Raw genomic sequence first — 18,299 nt, forward strand, 5'->3', positions numbered from 1 at the left:
TGCTTGTTTTGAGGAACAGTAAGTTCTGTGATTTACAAGAACATGACTTATAGTTTTGATGAGCTGCAACAGTGATGGTGCAATAGTTTTCTGGATAGCATTTAAAATCTGAAAATCTCTACTTCTCCACCATCTTTCCTGACAAGATAATACCATTTCTCAAAAAATTGTAACAAAAAATAGTAACACACTAAACAGTACACAATGTTAGCTTCTGAAACTTTATTTTTAGTACATACATTTCACAAACAGAAAGCCTCTAACCCCACACAAAATTCCATAACCAAATGTTTTAATTTCATCAACATTCTTCAACTATTTACACTGTCTTCCCTCAACAAAAGTGCAATCCAAAACATTCTGACAAATCTTTACCAAACAATGTATTTCTGAGCTGGTTTTAATGGTGTCCACCCATTTTATTTCCTTTCAATTACCTGGAGCAACAAAATAAAGTCAACAGGATGTGGAAATGAACTTAGGTAGGCAGCAGCCTATTGTAAGAACCAAAACACTGAAGAGCACTTTCTTCTCACTGCTTCTCCAATCTCCAACTACAATTACCCAACAGCTGTGACCAGGAGACTAAACAGAAAAAGCAAACCGGGATGACCAACCTGGGCACAAGAGAACAGACAGCATAGTAAGCACTGGTCTTGCAGTACTAAACGCAAAGACTTCAGCACATTAGTTCTGTTACTTTCATCATTTAAACACCTAATGGTATTTTTTCTTGTTGAGCTAATTTTTGCCAAAATGTGAAAATCTCTTTTGTTCAGAAAATGTTCTCTCATAAAAACTGAAATGTAAAGGATGTTTGGGGAAGCTCTTTTGTAACTAGAACAGGACAACTGAACCACCTCTCAATTTCATGGCACAATGTCTCTCTTTAAAGTATAAGCAGTACATCCAGGCCTCAGGTGTAACCAGGAGAAAGTGGAGAACTGAGACGGCCTGAAGAAAAAATGACCTATCATAAACTGTCTTCTCTCTGCACTATAGTAGATAATTACATTTGTTCAACGTATGGAACGCTTACAAACAAGGATTAGAAAATGTTAGAGCAGATTAAAAACTACTGAAATTATTACTCACTCAAAAGACTGCTTCATGTTATGGAACACTTTATCAGAAAAACAGAAACAGAATCTCCTGGATGACTGATATCCTTCAATATCCTAACAATGACAAAAATAATCATCTTTCTCGACAAATTCCAATCACGATCAAGGTGCTTGAGGCAAGCTTGGAGAAAACATGAAAGTCAGCACTTTATAGTTTTGCATATTTAATTATATTTTATTCTCTAATTAGCCAAACTATCCCTTTTAGATAAAAATGTAATGCCTTGAAAGATTTTGAGTATGATACTCATGCCTCCTTTTATATAACTGCATACATCTACAGAATCTTCACTGCATCATCAAAGTAACATCCAAAAGCAAATTTTACTCAATTATAGTGAAACCTCATCATACTTACTTTTCAAGGGGGTAGAAAACAATCTAAGGAAAAAATATGGGATGCAGCATACACTAACCCTATAGTGATTTTACCCGGAACAGTTTGCTGAATGTAATGTATAGGTCAACTGTAAGCTTTCAAACAATATGCAGGTTTTACTAGAAATATGTAGGTAGACTGAAGAACAGGTGAGTTGTAAGATTATTTTACCAATAATATTAAATTCCGAAATAAAATCCAAATGGTTCTCTGAAAACAAGAGAAACTTACCAATTTATAAACTTGAATAAGAGAATCAATAGGGAAACAGTTAGTTCACAATTACAGCTTTGTGTATCAATGACAAATTTCCAAGGGCTATATTCTACAGGCCTGTAGTTGCACTCAACATTGCCTGACCAATAGTGACTTTCTGTTTCACATAGGCATTTTGAGCTCCTTCACTGCGGAGTATTTTTCAGATCAAACACCAAATCACATGCATTACACCAAGTAACAATCACCCAAAGTAAAAAGTGAAGAGTATTAGTTGATGCACTGTTTTTCCAATGTTGTGTTGTTCCAAACATATTTCACACAGTAAAAATGAAACTCAAGTACAATAAAGCCTGAAAGGAAAAATCACACTGAGAAAAGTTATAAGCCAAATAAATATTATAAAATATTCACATCAATGCCAAATTGGGCTAATTCATAGAATGATTAATTTTAGTAACCCTTTTAGCATATACACACATCATACTTGCAATTATCAAATTCACTTGTGAGAATCTAATTTCAATTCTATGAAAGTATGGGGTATCAATGTATTACAGTCTGATGAACAGAAGATAGTATTTTAGAATGCTCAATGCTCTAATGAAGTTCTGCAAGTGTTTTTTTTTTAACCAACAAGTTATCATGAGGATCTTTAGGATGACTGGTTTTTTAAAGCATACTGTTAAGCATTACAACAGTAATTTTCCAAAATGACACACTTTAAAAAGAAATGCTAAAATTACTCTTTTCTTCATCGTTTTCTCAAACAACTCTTCCCTTCCTCAGCTCAACTCTGATTTTGGAAACTCAGTATTAAATGGATCAGACATAGCTATAAGGCATTATGGGGAAGGTAAGTGTGGCATGACTGGTTCTGCAGCTCACCAGTTAGGTTCTATGGCTGTGAGATTTACCTGTGGGAAGGATCTGACACCAAACAGCACTTCCAAAGTGCAATCTGCAGACATCGTCACCCCCCAATCACACTCTACGTGGATTCTCCTTAAAGAGTTTCTTCAACCGACTTCCCACACAGAGTAACTCAAATGACAGCGCTCTGCCTTTGTGCCCTCTCAATGAGAAGTGCATCCCTTCCAAACTTACTTCACATATTGTTATAGGTCAGCTTAGCTAGGAATGTTTCCAACAGCAATAGTTTTCCTATCTTCTAATTTGGGTATTATTTTCAGTAGGAAAACTGACTGTTAAGTTTTATAACACAAAAGAAAAGAATACTCATTCCACTTCTAAATCATCTGTTGAGTGTAAACCGCATGTCAGTATGTGCTGCAGAACACTAAGCCGAGACAGCCTAATACACTATTAGCTCTCCAGGCTCAGACTTACATTCACTTGTCACATATTTTGCCTAAGGCCCACAGAAGATCTACAAGTGGGTCTTTAGAAAGTTAACATTTTACTCAACGCTCCCTCTCTATCCCTTCCATGCTTTTAGTCCACAACCACGTAATCCCTTTCCTAGATCCGTCCCATCCTCCCCACCACTTTAAAGCTGCATCAGAGACTCCTGGTGAGCAGGAACCCTACCCACACTCACGTGATTACCCGCCTGGCTCTGGTCCTGATCACAGACTAACACTGGGGAATCAAGACAGGGGAAAGGGCAGCCCCATTTTAGTGGTATACATATACAAAGTAACTCTGCTTTAAATTAGAAAAGAAATTAATGTCACAGAATGTTTCCCTATAAAAGATATGTAATAAAGTAATAATATCAATAAAATAGCTATTACTAAAGCAAAGCTTTCATCAATAAGCTTCAAGAACTTTGAAGGAGGAGAATGGCTTCACGAAATGGTAGTCCAGGTTCCCACAGTGTGGACACTGTTGGACGTTGCTGTACTCGGAGAAGTACTGCATCCCAATCCGCACATCGATCACAGGTTTCCCGCAGTGCTTGCAGTTCAGGCGGGCCTGGAAGAAACAGACACGTAAGCCACTGCTTTCCTCCTCAATACCTGTCAAACACATCCAAAAGGCTGGGAACTGCCTGACAGTTCAATCATCTCTCATTACCAGAAACAGGGTACGCAAAGCCTAAGGTAGATACTCAAATATTCACCCCCATCCATCTGAAAGATTAATGACTCCAACTTCTAACAGAGGCAGTGCAAGTCCTGTCACTTATTCGTGGGTAGAACATTCTTACCTGGTACTGTCTAAACCTTGCCACCACAGTTCCCGTAACAACAGACTACCTGCAACCCTGGATTTTAAGAGATGGCTGAAACTGTCTTCCCCCACCCACACGTGCACGACACTACTTTGAAGAGTCAGGGTTTATTTTAAAAAGTTCACGGACATTTTCATGTTACTCTATACGACAATGTGTTTTCTCTGATGTAAAAATTAAATTTCCTTAAAATACTAAAGTAAAGTTGGCAATCCAGGCGAAGTGCTGTGTTCATCCTGAGGCTTCTGGATCCCACTAGCACATTATTTTCATTCGTGCCAGGTTCTTTAGCAGTATACTTCTATACCCTTTCAGCAACTGGTTCACAAATGATGTGAATATAAAGAAATCATAAACACTCAATGTAAAATCCCTCTGAAAAATGTACTAACAATGCATAATCTCAACTTGTCTTCAAACCATTTCTGTGAAGTAGATGGTTTTATCCGAATTTCAGTTGATGAAACTGGCACTGTGGCACAGAAAGAAAACAAGAAAATTCTTTTTTGTTTTGTTTCGGTTTTTTTTGTACCAGAAATTGAGCTCGGGACCTTGCACTTGCCGGGCAGGGGGGCTTGTGCCACTGAGCTATATTCCTGGCCAAGAAAATTCTGTATATTAAAAAAGTAAAACTTTCTTCTGCTTTTTAATTCATAACTTCTTAATGGAAATTTATTATGTTAATCATATACAATATGAGACAATGTATGCAAGAAAAAAAGAAAAGCAAAGGAACTACTCAGCATCCTGCCACCCCAGCCTTCTGGGCCAACTTTAATAGGTTAGTGAACTCTTTGTATGCTCACTTATTCACAAATAGAAGCACGGTATGGTGCCATTTTATAACTTTTTTTTTTTTTTACTTAACAGATGGGAAATATTCCACATACGATAAATTACTTTCTAATATCCCTCATAATAACTGCATAGTAGTCCATCTCAATTTAGAAACGGCAATTCCTGCTAGAGTTTAGGGATCTTCCTGAGCTTCTCCTTGATTCTCAGAAGCATCTTCTGCCAGTTCTCACACTTCCCTCAAGTAACCTCCTCCATATTCACTTGGGGACAGGAGCCCAACATCATACACTGCTCCTGTGGTGGAGTTAATACCAACCTGACAACAGGGAGAGGCGGCCAGGATGTCGTAGGTATACATTGTGCCCAGCTGATGCCAGCTTCCATCCCACCGCGACTTACACTTGATGCAGATGATCTTGTGAACCCCTTCTAGGCAATCCACACACACTGCGTACAGATGCATGAGCCTCCCTGTGTACAGAAGACACACAGCTGAGAGTGGCCATCACGGAAATCACATTTCATCTCGGCGGGAGAGCCTAACCTTCTTTATCTACCAATTACAAGCACTTTATCATTGGGTAACTACAGAAAGCATCGACACTAGTTACCACAAACACTCAAGCTAATGATGAATTACTATTATCAATAGGACACTGACTCTGTCAGTGTCTAACAAGAAAAGCTTGTTTCAATTTAAATTGAAAGCTTGTTTCAATTTACAAAGAGTACTGCCAAATTTACCTGTGTCCATCCACATTCAAGTATCAAAGCCACACATGCTCAAACACAGCCAGTAATCATCTAGGACCCCTGCTCAGAAGTCTGTGTGTGACACATGGGAAGGGAACCTACACTGATCTCATCCACAAGTCTCAGCATAAAAAAGCTGAAAGTTTCTCTTGGTACTGATAGCCTAGAATTAGACCACAGCCAGAATTACTAGGCTAAATGTTCTTGTCCCCAAAATTGCTCAGCTCTCACGTTTAATGTAGGAACCAGAATTACGTCTGATTTGCACGTGGTCTGTTAACAAGTTCAACATCACCTTATTTACCATGTTCTTAATGCCTTATTCTTTCATTATTTATCAACATCTTAACACATGAAAGTCAGATGTCACCCTGATTTATATGGGTAACAGGTTTCAAATAAGTGGGAAAGAGCATGTCCAGGACCTGCCTGGGGAGTGTATAAAAGCAACGCTGCTGCTTTCTGTGTGGACATAGGGAGCTCTGCTGTGTGAAAAGCACTACCACCAGAACAAATGCTCCAAAGTGGCTTTGTGTTCACAATATGCTGCTCATTGCCATAAGCAGGACAATGAGTTTTCACTGTTTGGTGGTAACCAAACTATGCCTTATCTACTGCAAAGGCACAGGTCCTTAAAAGAAACCATTTTATTGTATTTGCATGACTCCCTCTATTGAGGGCAGAAAGCACATCTTACTCTTCTTCGTACAGGCAGGGTCCACATAACATCCAGAATGTAGAAAGCACTCCATAACTGTACGCTGCGTGAAAGAGCAGAACACGCTAATAGCCAAAGACATTACAACTTCAGGGACCTCTATCTCCAAAACAGGACAGCTGGTAAGAGCTTCCTACACTACTGCCCCCTCTGCTATAGGACACTGAAAATAAGGTCTCACATGCCACACCCCCTCTGAGTGGCCTGGTGCCATGTCAAAAAGCCAGTTAAAGTATGTAGGAGCCACTCTCCAGTCTCCCTCCCAGACCTACTCATTGCAATTCTCAAGCATCCCTTGTTACAAGAGCAGCTGGAGGGGAGGGACTGTAGCAGTGGAGGTAGGTGTTGGTAACAGTGACCATGAGGAGGAAGGCAACAAGTAACTTTTTACTGAGCGCTTACTATGGGTCTGCACTGTGCTGCTGAGCTCCACCTGAATTATCCCACTTAACTGTCCCAACTCTAGAAAGCAGGCATGATGGTTAGTCCTATATTAGAAACGAGGAACTGCAGCTGAGAGCTTGAGCACCCTACCCAAGATCACAAAGAAGATGAGTAGCAAGGTCCACTCAAATTAACATCTGACTTTTAACCTACAGGCAAATCTTGGAAGGCCTGCCCCAAACTGAGTCTCTGGATTTGTTTTCAGTTACTATTATACATGGTACTAAGTACAGAGAATTTTGAATTTCTAAACCCTAGGACAAATTGTTTCTGAGTTCAAACAAAAAGCAGCCTCCTAAGAGAACAATCACTTACTCAGATTGTTAGGAAGTTCAGTAGAATCTTCCTAATTTAGATCAATTTTAATATATTATTTAAACAAAAAATTCTCAGAAGAAATCTCAGAACAGAAGCTGGAGGTGAAGTAAGAGGAGGTCACAGAGAGATAAAGGGCAGGGAAAGGCAAGAATAAGCCACAGAGTCCACCACCGAAAACACACAGCATTTCGCAGCATATGATTAACTGCAAATGGAATCCTGTGGCCTGGAATGTAGTCTTCCTACTAGAGTTGAACATGCTTTAAAGAAGGAATGCTCGGGACTCTGTAACGGAAGAAACAATCTGTACAAGCTTGCTATAAAAAAGATCACCCAGTCTTCTGCAGGACGCAGCAACAAAAACACCATTATGTGACCAAGTAACCTGAGCCATTGATGACTTCTGTGGTCCACCTCGATTAGATACCCTCATCTTCAGATTGTAAAATTCTCAATACTTTTTAATAAACACCTAACACAGCCATTACCTAGTTGTGAATGTTTACATATTTATGTACATACACACATACAAGTATCTTGGGTCCATCCTATTTTTACGTCTTTCTCCATCCACTCCCTGACAGGTATCCTCAAGATGTATCACATCTTCTGCTGTTTTCTATTCTCTCCTCATTCAAGAACTCTTCCACTTTTATGATTTAACCACAATAATAAGCTCTCCAGTGTGCATTCCAACTGTGTGTTTCTAATGTGTTTCTGACATCTCCACACACGTCTCCATGCCTCTTTTAACCCAACATACACAAAAGTCCTCATGGTCTTTCCCCCTAAAACCAGGTCCTTTCCCCAGACTTCTCTAATCCAGTCTGTAGCACAACCACTTATCTGGTCTGGTGCCAAAGTTTGCCCAGAGACTCTGCATCCTCAACATCAAGGGATCCCCAAATCAGTCATTTTCCTTTAAAATAATCTACTGCACACATTCCAGCCCCTCAGTTCCCTGTCACTATGAGGCAGTCTCTCGGATTCTTGCAGACTAGAGAAATGAAGTTTCAAATCTGTTTCTACCTCCTAACCCTCTCAAACAACTGGGGAATGTGACTGTGCGCTTTAAAGAAATGTTTAAAACCCCTCAATTCATATTCAGAAGGAACACGGCAAAGTCCACACTCCATGAATGGTTCTCTTTCTACCTCCTAATCATAACCTGTCCTTTTCCTTTCAACCACCCTTCCTTTATGTAAGCTGCTCCAGAATCTAACAACTAAGACGCAGCCTGGCTGGACCCTCTGCTCTTCAAAATCCACATATGCCTCCTCTGACTAACCAAGCCAAAGTGGACCCTTTCTCCTTGGAAATTACAAAACAATTAACATATATAATATCCACACGTTACTAATTCCACATGTGGTATTTTATATACAGCCACAACCCTGATAAAATTAGTTACTTTCTATAAAAGCATCTTATAAAATCATAAACTGAGGACAGGCAAAAACTGACATAACCCAGCACATGCATGAAATCGCTCAGTTTGATTAACAAATGGACTATGTCAAAGAACTTGTCCATCACAACCAGAAAAAGAACGCTATTCTCACATACCCTGTGCCCATGGACCCTCATTTATGCTCACAAAGAATGGTTTGAGTTTTTAGATGGAGAAGTAAAGGTATTTCCACTCACTTCCTTCTAAAATTACCAACGAACAAGAAACACAAACTCCATATTCCATGAAACCATTGAAGTACCTGCAATCCTGAACCAAAATATGAGATCAGAAAACAGATGGAGTGGGTTAGCACTGAAACTGCACGACAGTCAGTGGGAAGGATGGAGTGAGGTGCTGAAAAGGAAAGAGTGGGTGCAGTTACAAACAACCAAAAAGTTTATGCACCTCTTTCATCAAGATGCAAGGTACAGCAGCACCCTGGGGACCCGAGTTCAGGACCTACGCTAACGAATACTTCATAGGAGTGACGGAATCCTCTCAGCTTATGCCTCCAGAGACCATGCAGCTTCCACTCTCACCTGGAAACTGGCCGAGAATGTCACATGAAAAAGCCCGAACAGAATCCTCACAAACTATCGGGAACACATAAATTAATAGAGCTCTTATGGAAAACAGTAAGGAGACCCTTCAAAAAATTAAAATTTCACTGATTACCTGATAATAATAAAAGAGTTGATACTCTGTGTAAAAAACAATTAAAATTAGAACTACTACATGATCTAGCAATCCTACTCTTAGGTATACATCCCAAGGACCAAAATCAGTATGCCAAAAAGATGTCTGCATACTTCTGTTCACTGCAGCGTTCTTCCCAACAATTAAGGCATGGAATCAGCCTAAGTAATCACCAACAGGTAGATGGATAAAGAAAATGTGTTACATTTCTATACACAATGGAATATGATTCCTCCATAAAAAAAGGGTGAAGCCCTGTCATTTGTGGCTAGATGGATGAAGCTGGAGGAAATAAGCCAGATACAGAAAGACAAATACCATATAACCTTATTCATTTTTGCAATCAAAAAAAAAAAAAAAAAAAAGCTGATTTCACTTAAGTGCAGTGCAGCATAGTCGTTACCCAAAGCTAGGAAGAAGAGGAACAAAGGCATGGGAGATTGGTTAATACAAAATTACAGTTAGATAGGAGGAGTAAGTTCAGGTGTTCTATTGTAGAGTGACTACAGTTAATACTATTACATAATACAGTATTTTTCAAAGTAACTAGAAGAGATGATTTTGAATGTTCTTACCATGAAGAAATAATAAATGCACAAGGTGACAGCTATTCTAATACCCTGGTCTGATCACTACACAGTGTACACATGTCAAGACATCACACTGTACCTCTAAATGTACAAATATTATGTGTCTATTAAAAACTTCAAAAAGCCCAGACTAGGCTACTGGAAGATGAAAGACAAGGAACAGAAATGAGACATTCCAGGTGAGGCCCCAAGACCACCAGTCCATCAATGCTATGTGTATATAAAAAGCCATCTTGACCAACCAACCACAGAGCTGACAGAAATACTTAAAGCATCGTTTCACTTGTGTTCTGGAATGCTCTGCTTTATAATAAAGGCTTTAAAACATGAAGGATTAGGCAAAAGTCTCAAAATGAATGAGACTTTGACTCAGGTCCCTTTTTTTGCTGAGAAAGCAAGAAATTTTATTATTCAATTAAGAACAGGATACTATTACCACCTGCTCTTCTGACAGATTAATACTATAATATATAAATAACTAAAAAAACTTTAAAAAATGAAACAGCCAAATAAATAAGTAAACAGACACTTCTCAAAGTACAGATAAAATGCATATAAAAAATGTTCAATGTCTTTAGCTATTAGGAAAACATAAATCAAAACTTCAATGAGATTTCTCTTTCCACAATCAGAATGGCTATCACCAAAAATACAAAAATGAATGAATGAATGTATGAATGAATGCTGGGAAAGATACAGGAAAAAAGAACCCTTCCACAATGGTAGTGGTAGTATTCTAAATTAGCACAACCACTATGGAAATCAATAAAAAGGCCCCTTAAAATATTTAAAAACAGAATTACCGTATGACCCAGCCTATCCCACTCCTTGGTATATTCCCAAAGGAATTAAAGTCAGCACACTATAGGAATATCTGCAGAATCATGTTTACTGTGGCATAATTCACAAAAGCAAAGACACAGAACCAGCCTAAATGTCCATCAACAGATGAATGGATAAAGAAAACATGGTATATAAACACAATGACATATCATTCAGCCATAAAGAAGAATGAAATAATGTCATTTGTAGAAAAATAGAACCGGTAACCATATTGAGTGAAATAAACAACTAAGAAAGACAAATATTGCATATTTTCCCTAATATGTGAAATTAAAAAAAAGTGACATGGAAGTAGAAGGGAAATTTATATTAGCTAAGAGGAAAAGAATAAGGAGTAGGGAAGCATAAGGGAAGGTAATGAAGGGAATGCTTATGATCAAAATACACATGCATGTATGGAAATACCACACTGAAACAATATTTTGTAAAATTAACAGACACTAATAAAATTTTTAAAAAGAGCCCTTGGACTCTTTAATAAATAGTGCTGGAAAAACTGGCTGTCTACATGCCAAAGGCTAAAACTAGACCGATGTCTATCACTGTGCACTAAACTAAAGTCAAAAGGGATCAAAGATCTAAATATTAAAACAGGAACACTAAATTTACTAGAAGAGAAAGTAGGTAGAAATCTTGAAGACATAGGAGTAAGCAAAGATTTCATGAACAAAACTCAAACTGCATGGGAAACACTTCAAAGAATCAACAACTGGGATCTCATCCTATTAAAAAAGCTTTTGCATCTCAAAAGAAATCACCAATAGAGCGAAAAGATAACCCAGAGTTGGAAAACATTTTAGCCAACTGTCCCTCAGACAAAAGACCTATCTAGAACATATAAAGAACTGAAATAAATCAGACCTCCCAAATTCAAACACCCAATCCAAAAATGGGCATCTGAAATGACTACGTACTTTTCAGATGAAGAAATACAAATGACAAATAAATACATGAAAAAATGTTCAACATCATTGGTCATTCTAGAGACATAAAAACAACACTGAGATTTCATCTCACCCCAGTAAGAACGGCTATCAGCAAGAAATCAACCAATAACAAATGCTGGAGGGGATGTTCCTAAAAAAGGAACCCTTCTCCACTGTTGGTGGCAATGTAGACTTGTGCAACCACTTTGGAAATTAGTGTGGAGATTTCTCAAAAAATTAGGATTAGAGGCCCCATTCAACCCAGCTATTCCCTTTCTGGGTACATACATATACTACGCTATTAGCTCACTGAAAGGATAGGTATATGCCTATACTGCTTGATTGGTTTTTCATGCCCATATCTTACAAGCAACTATTCTGAAGATAACATGCACAATGTACTAACATTGTTACTCTCTTACAACCTTGTTTTGAAATTTTATACCACTGTTTCTTTTTCTTCTCTTTAAAATAAAAAAGAATCTTTGACAATTAAAGTATGATAATAGAAAGTCAACAAAACCTTTCAGAAAGCAGAATAATGAGGTGAACAGAGCCAAAAAACTATACTACATATATGGTGTATACACACCCACCCACCCCATGTCCTCTTTCGCCAGAAAAGGATCAAAATAAGTTCAACATGTAATTAACAGGAGATCCACAGTTTTTCACAGTTTGTAATGAAAACGGAAGAAAATTCCTCCAAATTGAAAATCCTAAGTTTACTGAGTCATGGGCCAAGAAATTTCACAGCACAGTTAATGGAAGGAGCTAACAAAAAAAACCCACAAAACAAACCATTGCAATGGAATTTTGGAAGACCAGGGACATAATCAAGTGGGAAGACACAATCAAAACAGTCTCAGATTTTCAAAATCTAGGCACCCGTAAAACTTCTGGAAATGTCCCCTGAAGAACTGAGAGAATAAACCAACAACAACAACAAAAAAAAACGTGAGATCTAGGAAATAAGACGTAAAAGTACAGGAAAGAAATGAAGGCCTTCCTACAAGGACAGCTAGAGTACAGCACATCCTGAGCGCATCAGGATAGACAGGAGCAGGGGAGTAACACGCTACACGAGGCGCACTTTCAGAAGAAAAAATATCCTGTCAGGTATGTGGAAAGGCTTTTAAAAGGTGGCTTTTAACCAGGTTGCTGGAGAATGACAGCAACTAGTCAAAGTTTTTTTGTTTTGCTTTTTAAAGAAAAAAAAACACAAGAGAGGTTGAGGCACAAGGATCACAAGCTGGAGTGCCACAGTGGCAACTTACTTTGTCTCAAAATAAAAAATTACAAAAAGGAACTAGAGCTGTAGGTCAGTGGTAGAGTGCCCCTGGGTTTGATTCACAGTATCACAAACAAATGAAAAACTTAAGCAGAGCTGGGGATGAGGCTCAGTGATAGAGGCTTTGCCCAGCATGCACAAGGTCCTGGGCTAAACCCCCAATATCACCAAACACAAAAACAGAACAAAACATTAAGCAAATGAAAAACATGAAGAAATTAACTCTAATGAAAACAAAAGATGACTTTAAATGTACCATTTCTGGACCAGAAAAAATAACTATACATCTTGACTCAACACAAATATTTACATACAACAGCAAAATATTACGGATTCAATCAAGAATTGTGGTAACTGTGTATTACCCTGAAAAAAGGGGAATATATAGTCACCCACCTTAAAAGTCAGTCAAGACACATCTAAAATTGGAAAATAAAGATATAGGGTTTAAAATTGTAACATTAAAAACGTGAATCATTGAAAATTAAGTGTCCCTGGGGACTAAGAAGAAGTCAAGTAGAGATACAGCATTTTCACTACAGGCTTTTAAAGCATAATTTTAAAGTTATAAACATGTATGCCTCGCATATCAGCTTTAAGAACTTCAGTAGTTTCATAATAAGATTTCACACTTGTAAAAACCAACCCCTACTATTCCATTCATGGCTATTTTGCAATGTGTCCAAGTTCTTCTACATCATCCACAAAAGCCTACCCACTTCCCCTCATCACCATGACGAAGGTAATGTCTGAGCTTCCAATAACCCTCCATTTTTCTCATTGTTCCTATTTTCAAAATTAATTCAACTAATCTGAAAACATATTGGCCCTTCCTGTCTCCTACTTACCCTCACTGTTATGTTTACAAGGATCAAAAAAATACATAACTTGCTGGGCACATCAAAACAGGATTCAAAAGCAACTATTTTTCCACAAGAATTATGCATTTCATTTTCCTAAATTTCCTCCTACTTATGAAAAACTGTTCTTTTCAAATTAGAGGGGAAAAAGAACATAAAATTTCCCACTGAGCCAACTCTACTGGTATAGTGACATCAGTACAAAATCACCACCTCAGTGGGAAAGACTGAGATAGTCACGTTACCTAACACCTGACTAGAACAAAAACACATCAGTTTAAATTACACCCGAAGAGCAACTCCCCGCTTGCTTTTTGGGATTTAACGAACAGAAAGTAGGCAAGGTGAGTCAACACCTATACCTTGAAGGTGACAAGGAACATCATATTCAATCTCATCGTGTCTTGAGGGACTTAGGAACAAAGTTCCGTCCACCAGTGGGAACTGTTCAAAGACAGGAAGTGCCCGGTGGCACAGAGCACAGTTTACAACGTTTCTGTGGCTGGCACTGAGGGCTGCCAGAATGAACTTCCGCAGATCCTCGCCCTGGCCCATGTGGGCGTCGTCTTCCATCCGCACATGGAAAGTGTTCAGCTTATGCCTGGGGATGTGAGTGAGGAGCTCAGAGAGGTCCAGCCGCCGCAGGAACTGTACGGGGGTGTCGAAGTGTCCCCCTCTGTGAACAGACAATCCAGCAGCACTGTAATCAAAGTGGGCATTTCTGAACACGTGGCCCCCGGCCATGGCCTTTTTGTGAGGCTCGAGGTGGATGGCATTCTTTAAGAATTCCCCAAGGTATCTAGAGGAGCGGGGACCGCTGAAGTGGGCAGGAGAGAGGATGGAGTAGCCAGTGGGTGGGGACTGACCAGGGGAACCACAAGGGGAGCGGCCACCATAGGCTGTGGTGCTGACCGCCTTCTCCTGAGAGTTCTGCCGGTCCATGGAATGCCGTCGGGGGAGGTCATGGTTCAGGCTTTTCTGGGGTTTGTTCAGGGGCCTGCATTTTTTTGCCTCCTCTGCAGCCTCCCCAGGGGGCCTCCCTGTGTTTTTCTCCAACCCAGACTTCTTTTTTTTCTCATCCTGCATCCGCTTCACCTGGTACCAGTCTGTGTCCTTCTTTAAGTGGCCCTGCCCACAGCGGCAAGAGCAGAAGCGGAAGGCCAAGTCGTAGCCCTTCTTGGTCCACATGTTCTGGCGGCACTGCTTCTCGTTCCAGCTGCGAGCCCGGCCGATGCAGTTGAACTGCGCCAGGATGCTGCTCTCCCACTCATAGAAGCACTGCAGGTGCATCCAGGTGCTGCAGGGGCAGTGCTCATTGTTGCACACCACCTTCTGGTAGTCATCCTTCTCCAGGTCCACGGGCCTGCCAAAGCTGCAGATCAGAGGCGTGGCACAAGGGGCTTCTGGGAAAAGCAGAGAGAGAGACAGACTTAGTGTACAGAGAGCCAAGCTGCCATCAGTGCTACCCATTCACTGCAGAGGTATGCCCTAACTGCAATAAACACCAGACACAATTCACAATATCTGCCATTTTCCTCTGGTAGGATTCTGTCGTGGGGCACTTACATGCTGATATCAGTTCTTCGCCTAAAAACAATCTCACAAGCTTCAAAAAGTCCAAATCTTTCACAGTACAATTGTGCATCAGTACTGGCCATAGCGTGGTCTAAGGTATTCCTAAAATGTGTGTGTAGCGATGAACAGCTCCAAGATTTCTTCGAAGATGAATCATTCCAGGCAAGTGAGAAACAGTATGAAGCTATGTAACTGAGCTAGTTCTGGCCTCTCCAAGAGGGCCCTCCAAACCCTTTACCACAGGCTTCAGTTGTGCTACGTTCCACAGAGACTACAGAACAGACCAGCCTCATTGCCAGTTCTCGTGAATCCAACCATCTCCTACCCAATGGCAGGGATCTCTGGCCATACTAACCATGGGTCTACAGAGAATTCCACCGCCAAGTCGTAAAGGAAAATAACCAGAGTTTGCTGAAAGCACTCAGATAAAAAATGAGACGATATTTCTATGTTGTTGTAAGCACATGTCCTACGCACAGGGTCCAAACAACCAAGCAGGGTCCCAGAAAAAAGGAAAACTTGATAGCCCAAGAACAACCCATTTCTTAAGAAGTAAACATCATCGATGGAGATTGAACTCCACAGCTCTCCTCCAACTTCTCAATAACTCAATATCTGAGCTTTTATCTTGTTTTTTAAAATTTTCAAAAGATATGTGATAGACACAATACAAAAGCAGTCGTAGCAATCCCAGGCAGAGTGCCACACACCTATAATCCCTGCATGAGAAAAGCTGAGGCAGGAAGATGGAAAGTTCAAGTCCCATGAGGGCAACTTGGCAAGACTGTCACAAAATTTTACAAGGGCTGGGAGTGTAGTTCAGTGAGAAGGCACTGGTTATGTACCTCAGTGCAAAAGTCTTCGGTTCAATCCCTAGTACTGAAAAAATAATCAGTAGTTACCAAGGGAAGAAGGGATAAACGGGTAGAGAACAGGATTTTTAGGGCAGTAAAGCTGCTGTGTGTGACATTATAACGGCAAAGAGCTGTCATTATACATTTGTCAAAACCCACAGAATGTACACCACCAAGAATGAACCCTAAATTAACTATGCAGCTGAGTGACAACGTGTGTCAATGTTGGTTCACTGATTATCCAAGGGCACACAGCTCATAAATGGTACCAGCACAACGGGAAAGCTATACACGTGGAGCAGCAGGGCATATGGAAACTTGTTTCAGTTTTGCTGTGAGAATCTAAAGCTGCTTTAAAAATTGAAATATATTTTTTAAATTAAGGAGGTAGGGAAAGCAGGTATAAATTCGTTGTATGAAATACCAGGTGAGTAAAAGTACACTGGCAATTCTTTAACTTATAACTTCTGAATTACAAATGGGTGTAATTGCAGGCATTCCTTAAATAAGGAATGTTTACAGAGAGTTTAGAATACTACCTGGTAAGTAATTTTTGCTAATGCTATTGTCACCACTGTTCTTGTCATTAGCTGAATCTTTACAGCACAACTTGGAATATTTTTATTTGTAAAAGAAACTATGCAATGAGGTAACCAGGAATCTAAAGCAGAAATGTCAAAACTGACCAAATTTGGGGCCCAAATGGGAAACTGAGAGTCTGGCAGTGCAAGAACAGAGCAGAGAAGGTTCCAGGCATGCCAAGAAAGGAGCCCAGGGCCCACAGGCCCAAAGTAGCAGCTGCCAATTGTGTGAAGATGGGCTGGGCCCTGGAGATGAAAAGGGCAGGCAGCACATACAGCAGAACAACCCACAGGCTTCCCTTCATTTCTTTGCAGTTCTGCAATTTTCAATTCAGTTCATCACTTACTCCCCTTAAATCCCTCCCTGAATTTCTGTGTTATTTTGTCAGTTTCTCTGTTGTCTCCCACTTTCCCAAAATAAATACTTCCCAGGAGTAGAACTAACCATTTCTCTTCTAAGCTCTAAGCAGAAGCTAAAAATCTGCCACATCTTGACAAAGGCACTATCTACTGGCATTTGGATGATTCTTTGTGCAGGGCATTGTCCAGTATTACTACAGAAAGTCAGCCTCACTAATCCCTGAGCACTTATTATATATAGTGCCCACCTACCCTTCCTTCCCATGAGAACCCCAAAATTCATGATATTTTCAAAACGCTCCTGTATAGGGCAGTACCACTCCTCCCACTTGGAACCTACAGGGCTTGATGACCAAGATTCCCAGCGCTATGCACAGCATTATTAAACGAAGCCTGTTGTAAAGGCTCAGAGTTCTGGCTCAGAACACATCCCCGAGGCAGACAAACCAGGAGAGGGCTCAAGCAGACAGGAGAGTGCCTGCGCTGAGGTAGCAGTGTCAGGTGCCTCTTAGCACATGAGATTCTGAAGGACAGAAACGGGAGGGGACGATCTGGACAGTAGATGACATTTGGCTTCCTGTTTTGGATCTGCTGAACTGGAAGAGCCTGTACACCACGGAAGTGGAGAAAGATATGAACATGTCTGGAGGTCAAGAAAGTTCAAGCTGAGACTACAGACGTGGAGTCACAGTCAACAACAAAGGTTAAATCCTGGCACCCATGAGATGCCCAAGAAGGATGTGAGGAATGGGCAGAAACAAGAGACCAGGAAAAGAAGCCTGGGAAGCAACAACTAACACTAAGGCTGGAGAAGAAAAGTCCTCCACCAAGAGTGGTAGGGAAGAAACGGAAAATTCACCGGAAGTCCAGTCAGGAAGGAATTATGTCAAAGCAGTCAGAATGGAGGATTATGCATTGTCACAAAATGCCACGCAAGATCAGTGTTTCGCACCCTCTGAACTACTGACAAGTTGGGCTGGATCATTCCTCGTTTGAGGAGCCACCCTGTGTACTGTAAAGATGTTTAATGACATTTCTATTCTCTACCACAGCTGCCAGTAGCACTGCTCCCTCAACTGTAACATTCAAACGTCTCCAGACACTGCTAGCTATCCCCTGAGCGGCAAAATCACCCGTGGCTGAAAACTGCTGGCTAAGATAAGCTTGGAAAGTCCTTACCAGCATGAGCAATGGGTCAGGCACTACGCACCTCAATGAGGGCAGTTTAGTTGGCACGATGGAGGACAGGTCAGGGGCAGACAGTGAAGAGCCAAAAGCAAGTTAAAAAGAGAAACCGTGGGTAGATGAATTCATAACATTCTT

At 40.3% G+C, this 18,299-nt stretch overlaps 1 protein-coding gene across 1 annotated transcript in view; it reads right to left on the bottom strand.

Moving 5' to 3' along the window:
* Positions 1-207: 207 nt before the first annotated feature.
* The window catches only part of Heca (hdc homolog, cell cycle regulator), a gene marked incomplete in the record, with an annotated part of 46,189 nt that continues 28,097 nt past the window's right edge, over positions 208-18,299 (bottom strand). The window contains 3 exon segments of the mRNA XM_013516653.1: positions 208-3,657; positions 5,031-5,185; positions 13,969-15,009. Of these exon segments, the coding sequence (XP_013372107.1) occupies positions 3,493-3,657; positions 5,031-5,185; positions 13,969-15,009 (1,361 nt within the window).

This window comes from Chinchilla lanigera, unplaced genomic scaffold (assembly GCF_000276665.1).
Source record: "Chinchilla lanigera isolate Chin_1 unplaced genomic scaffold, ChiLan1.0 scaffold00035, whole genome shotgun sequence".
NCBI classification, from domain to species: domain Eukaryota; kingdom Metazoa; phylum Chordata; class Mammalia; order Rodentia; family Chinchillidae; genus Chinchilla; species Chinchilla lanigera.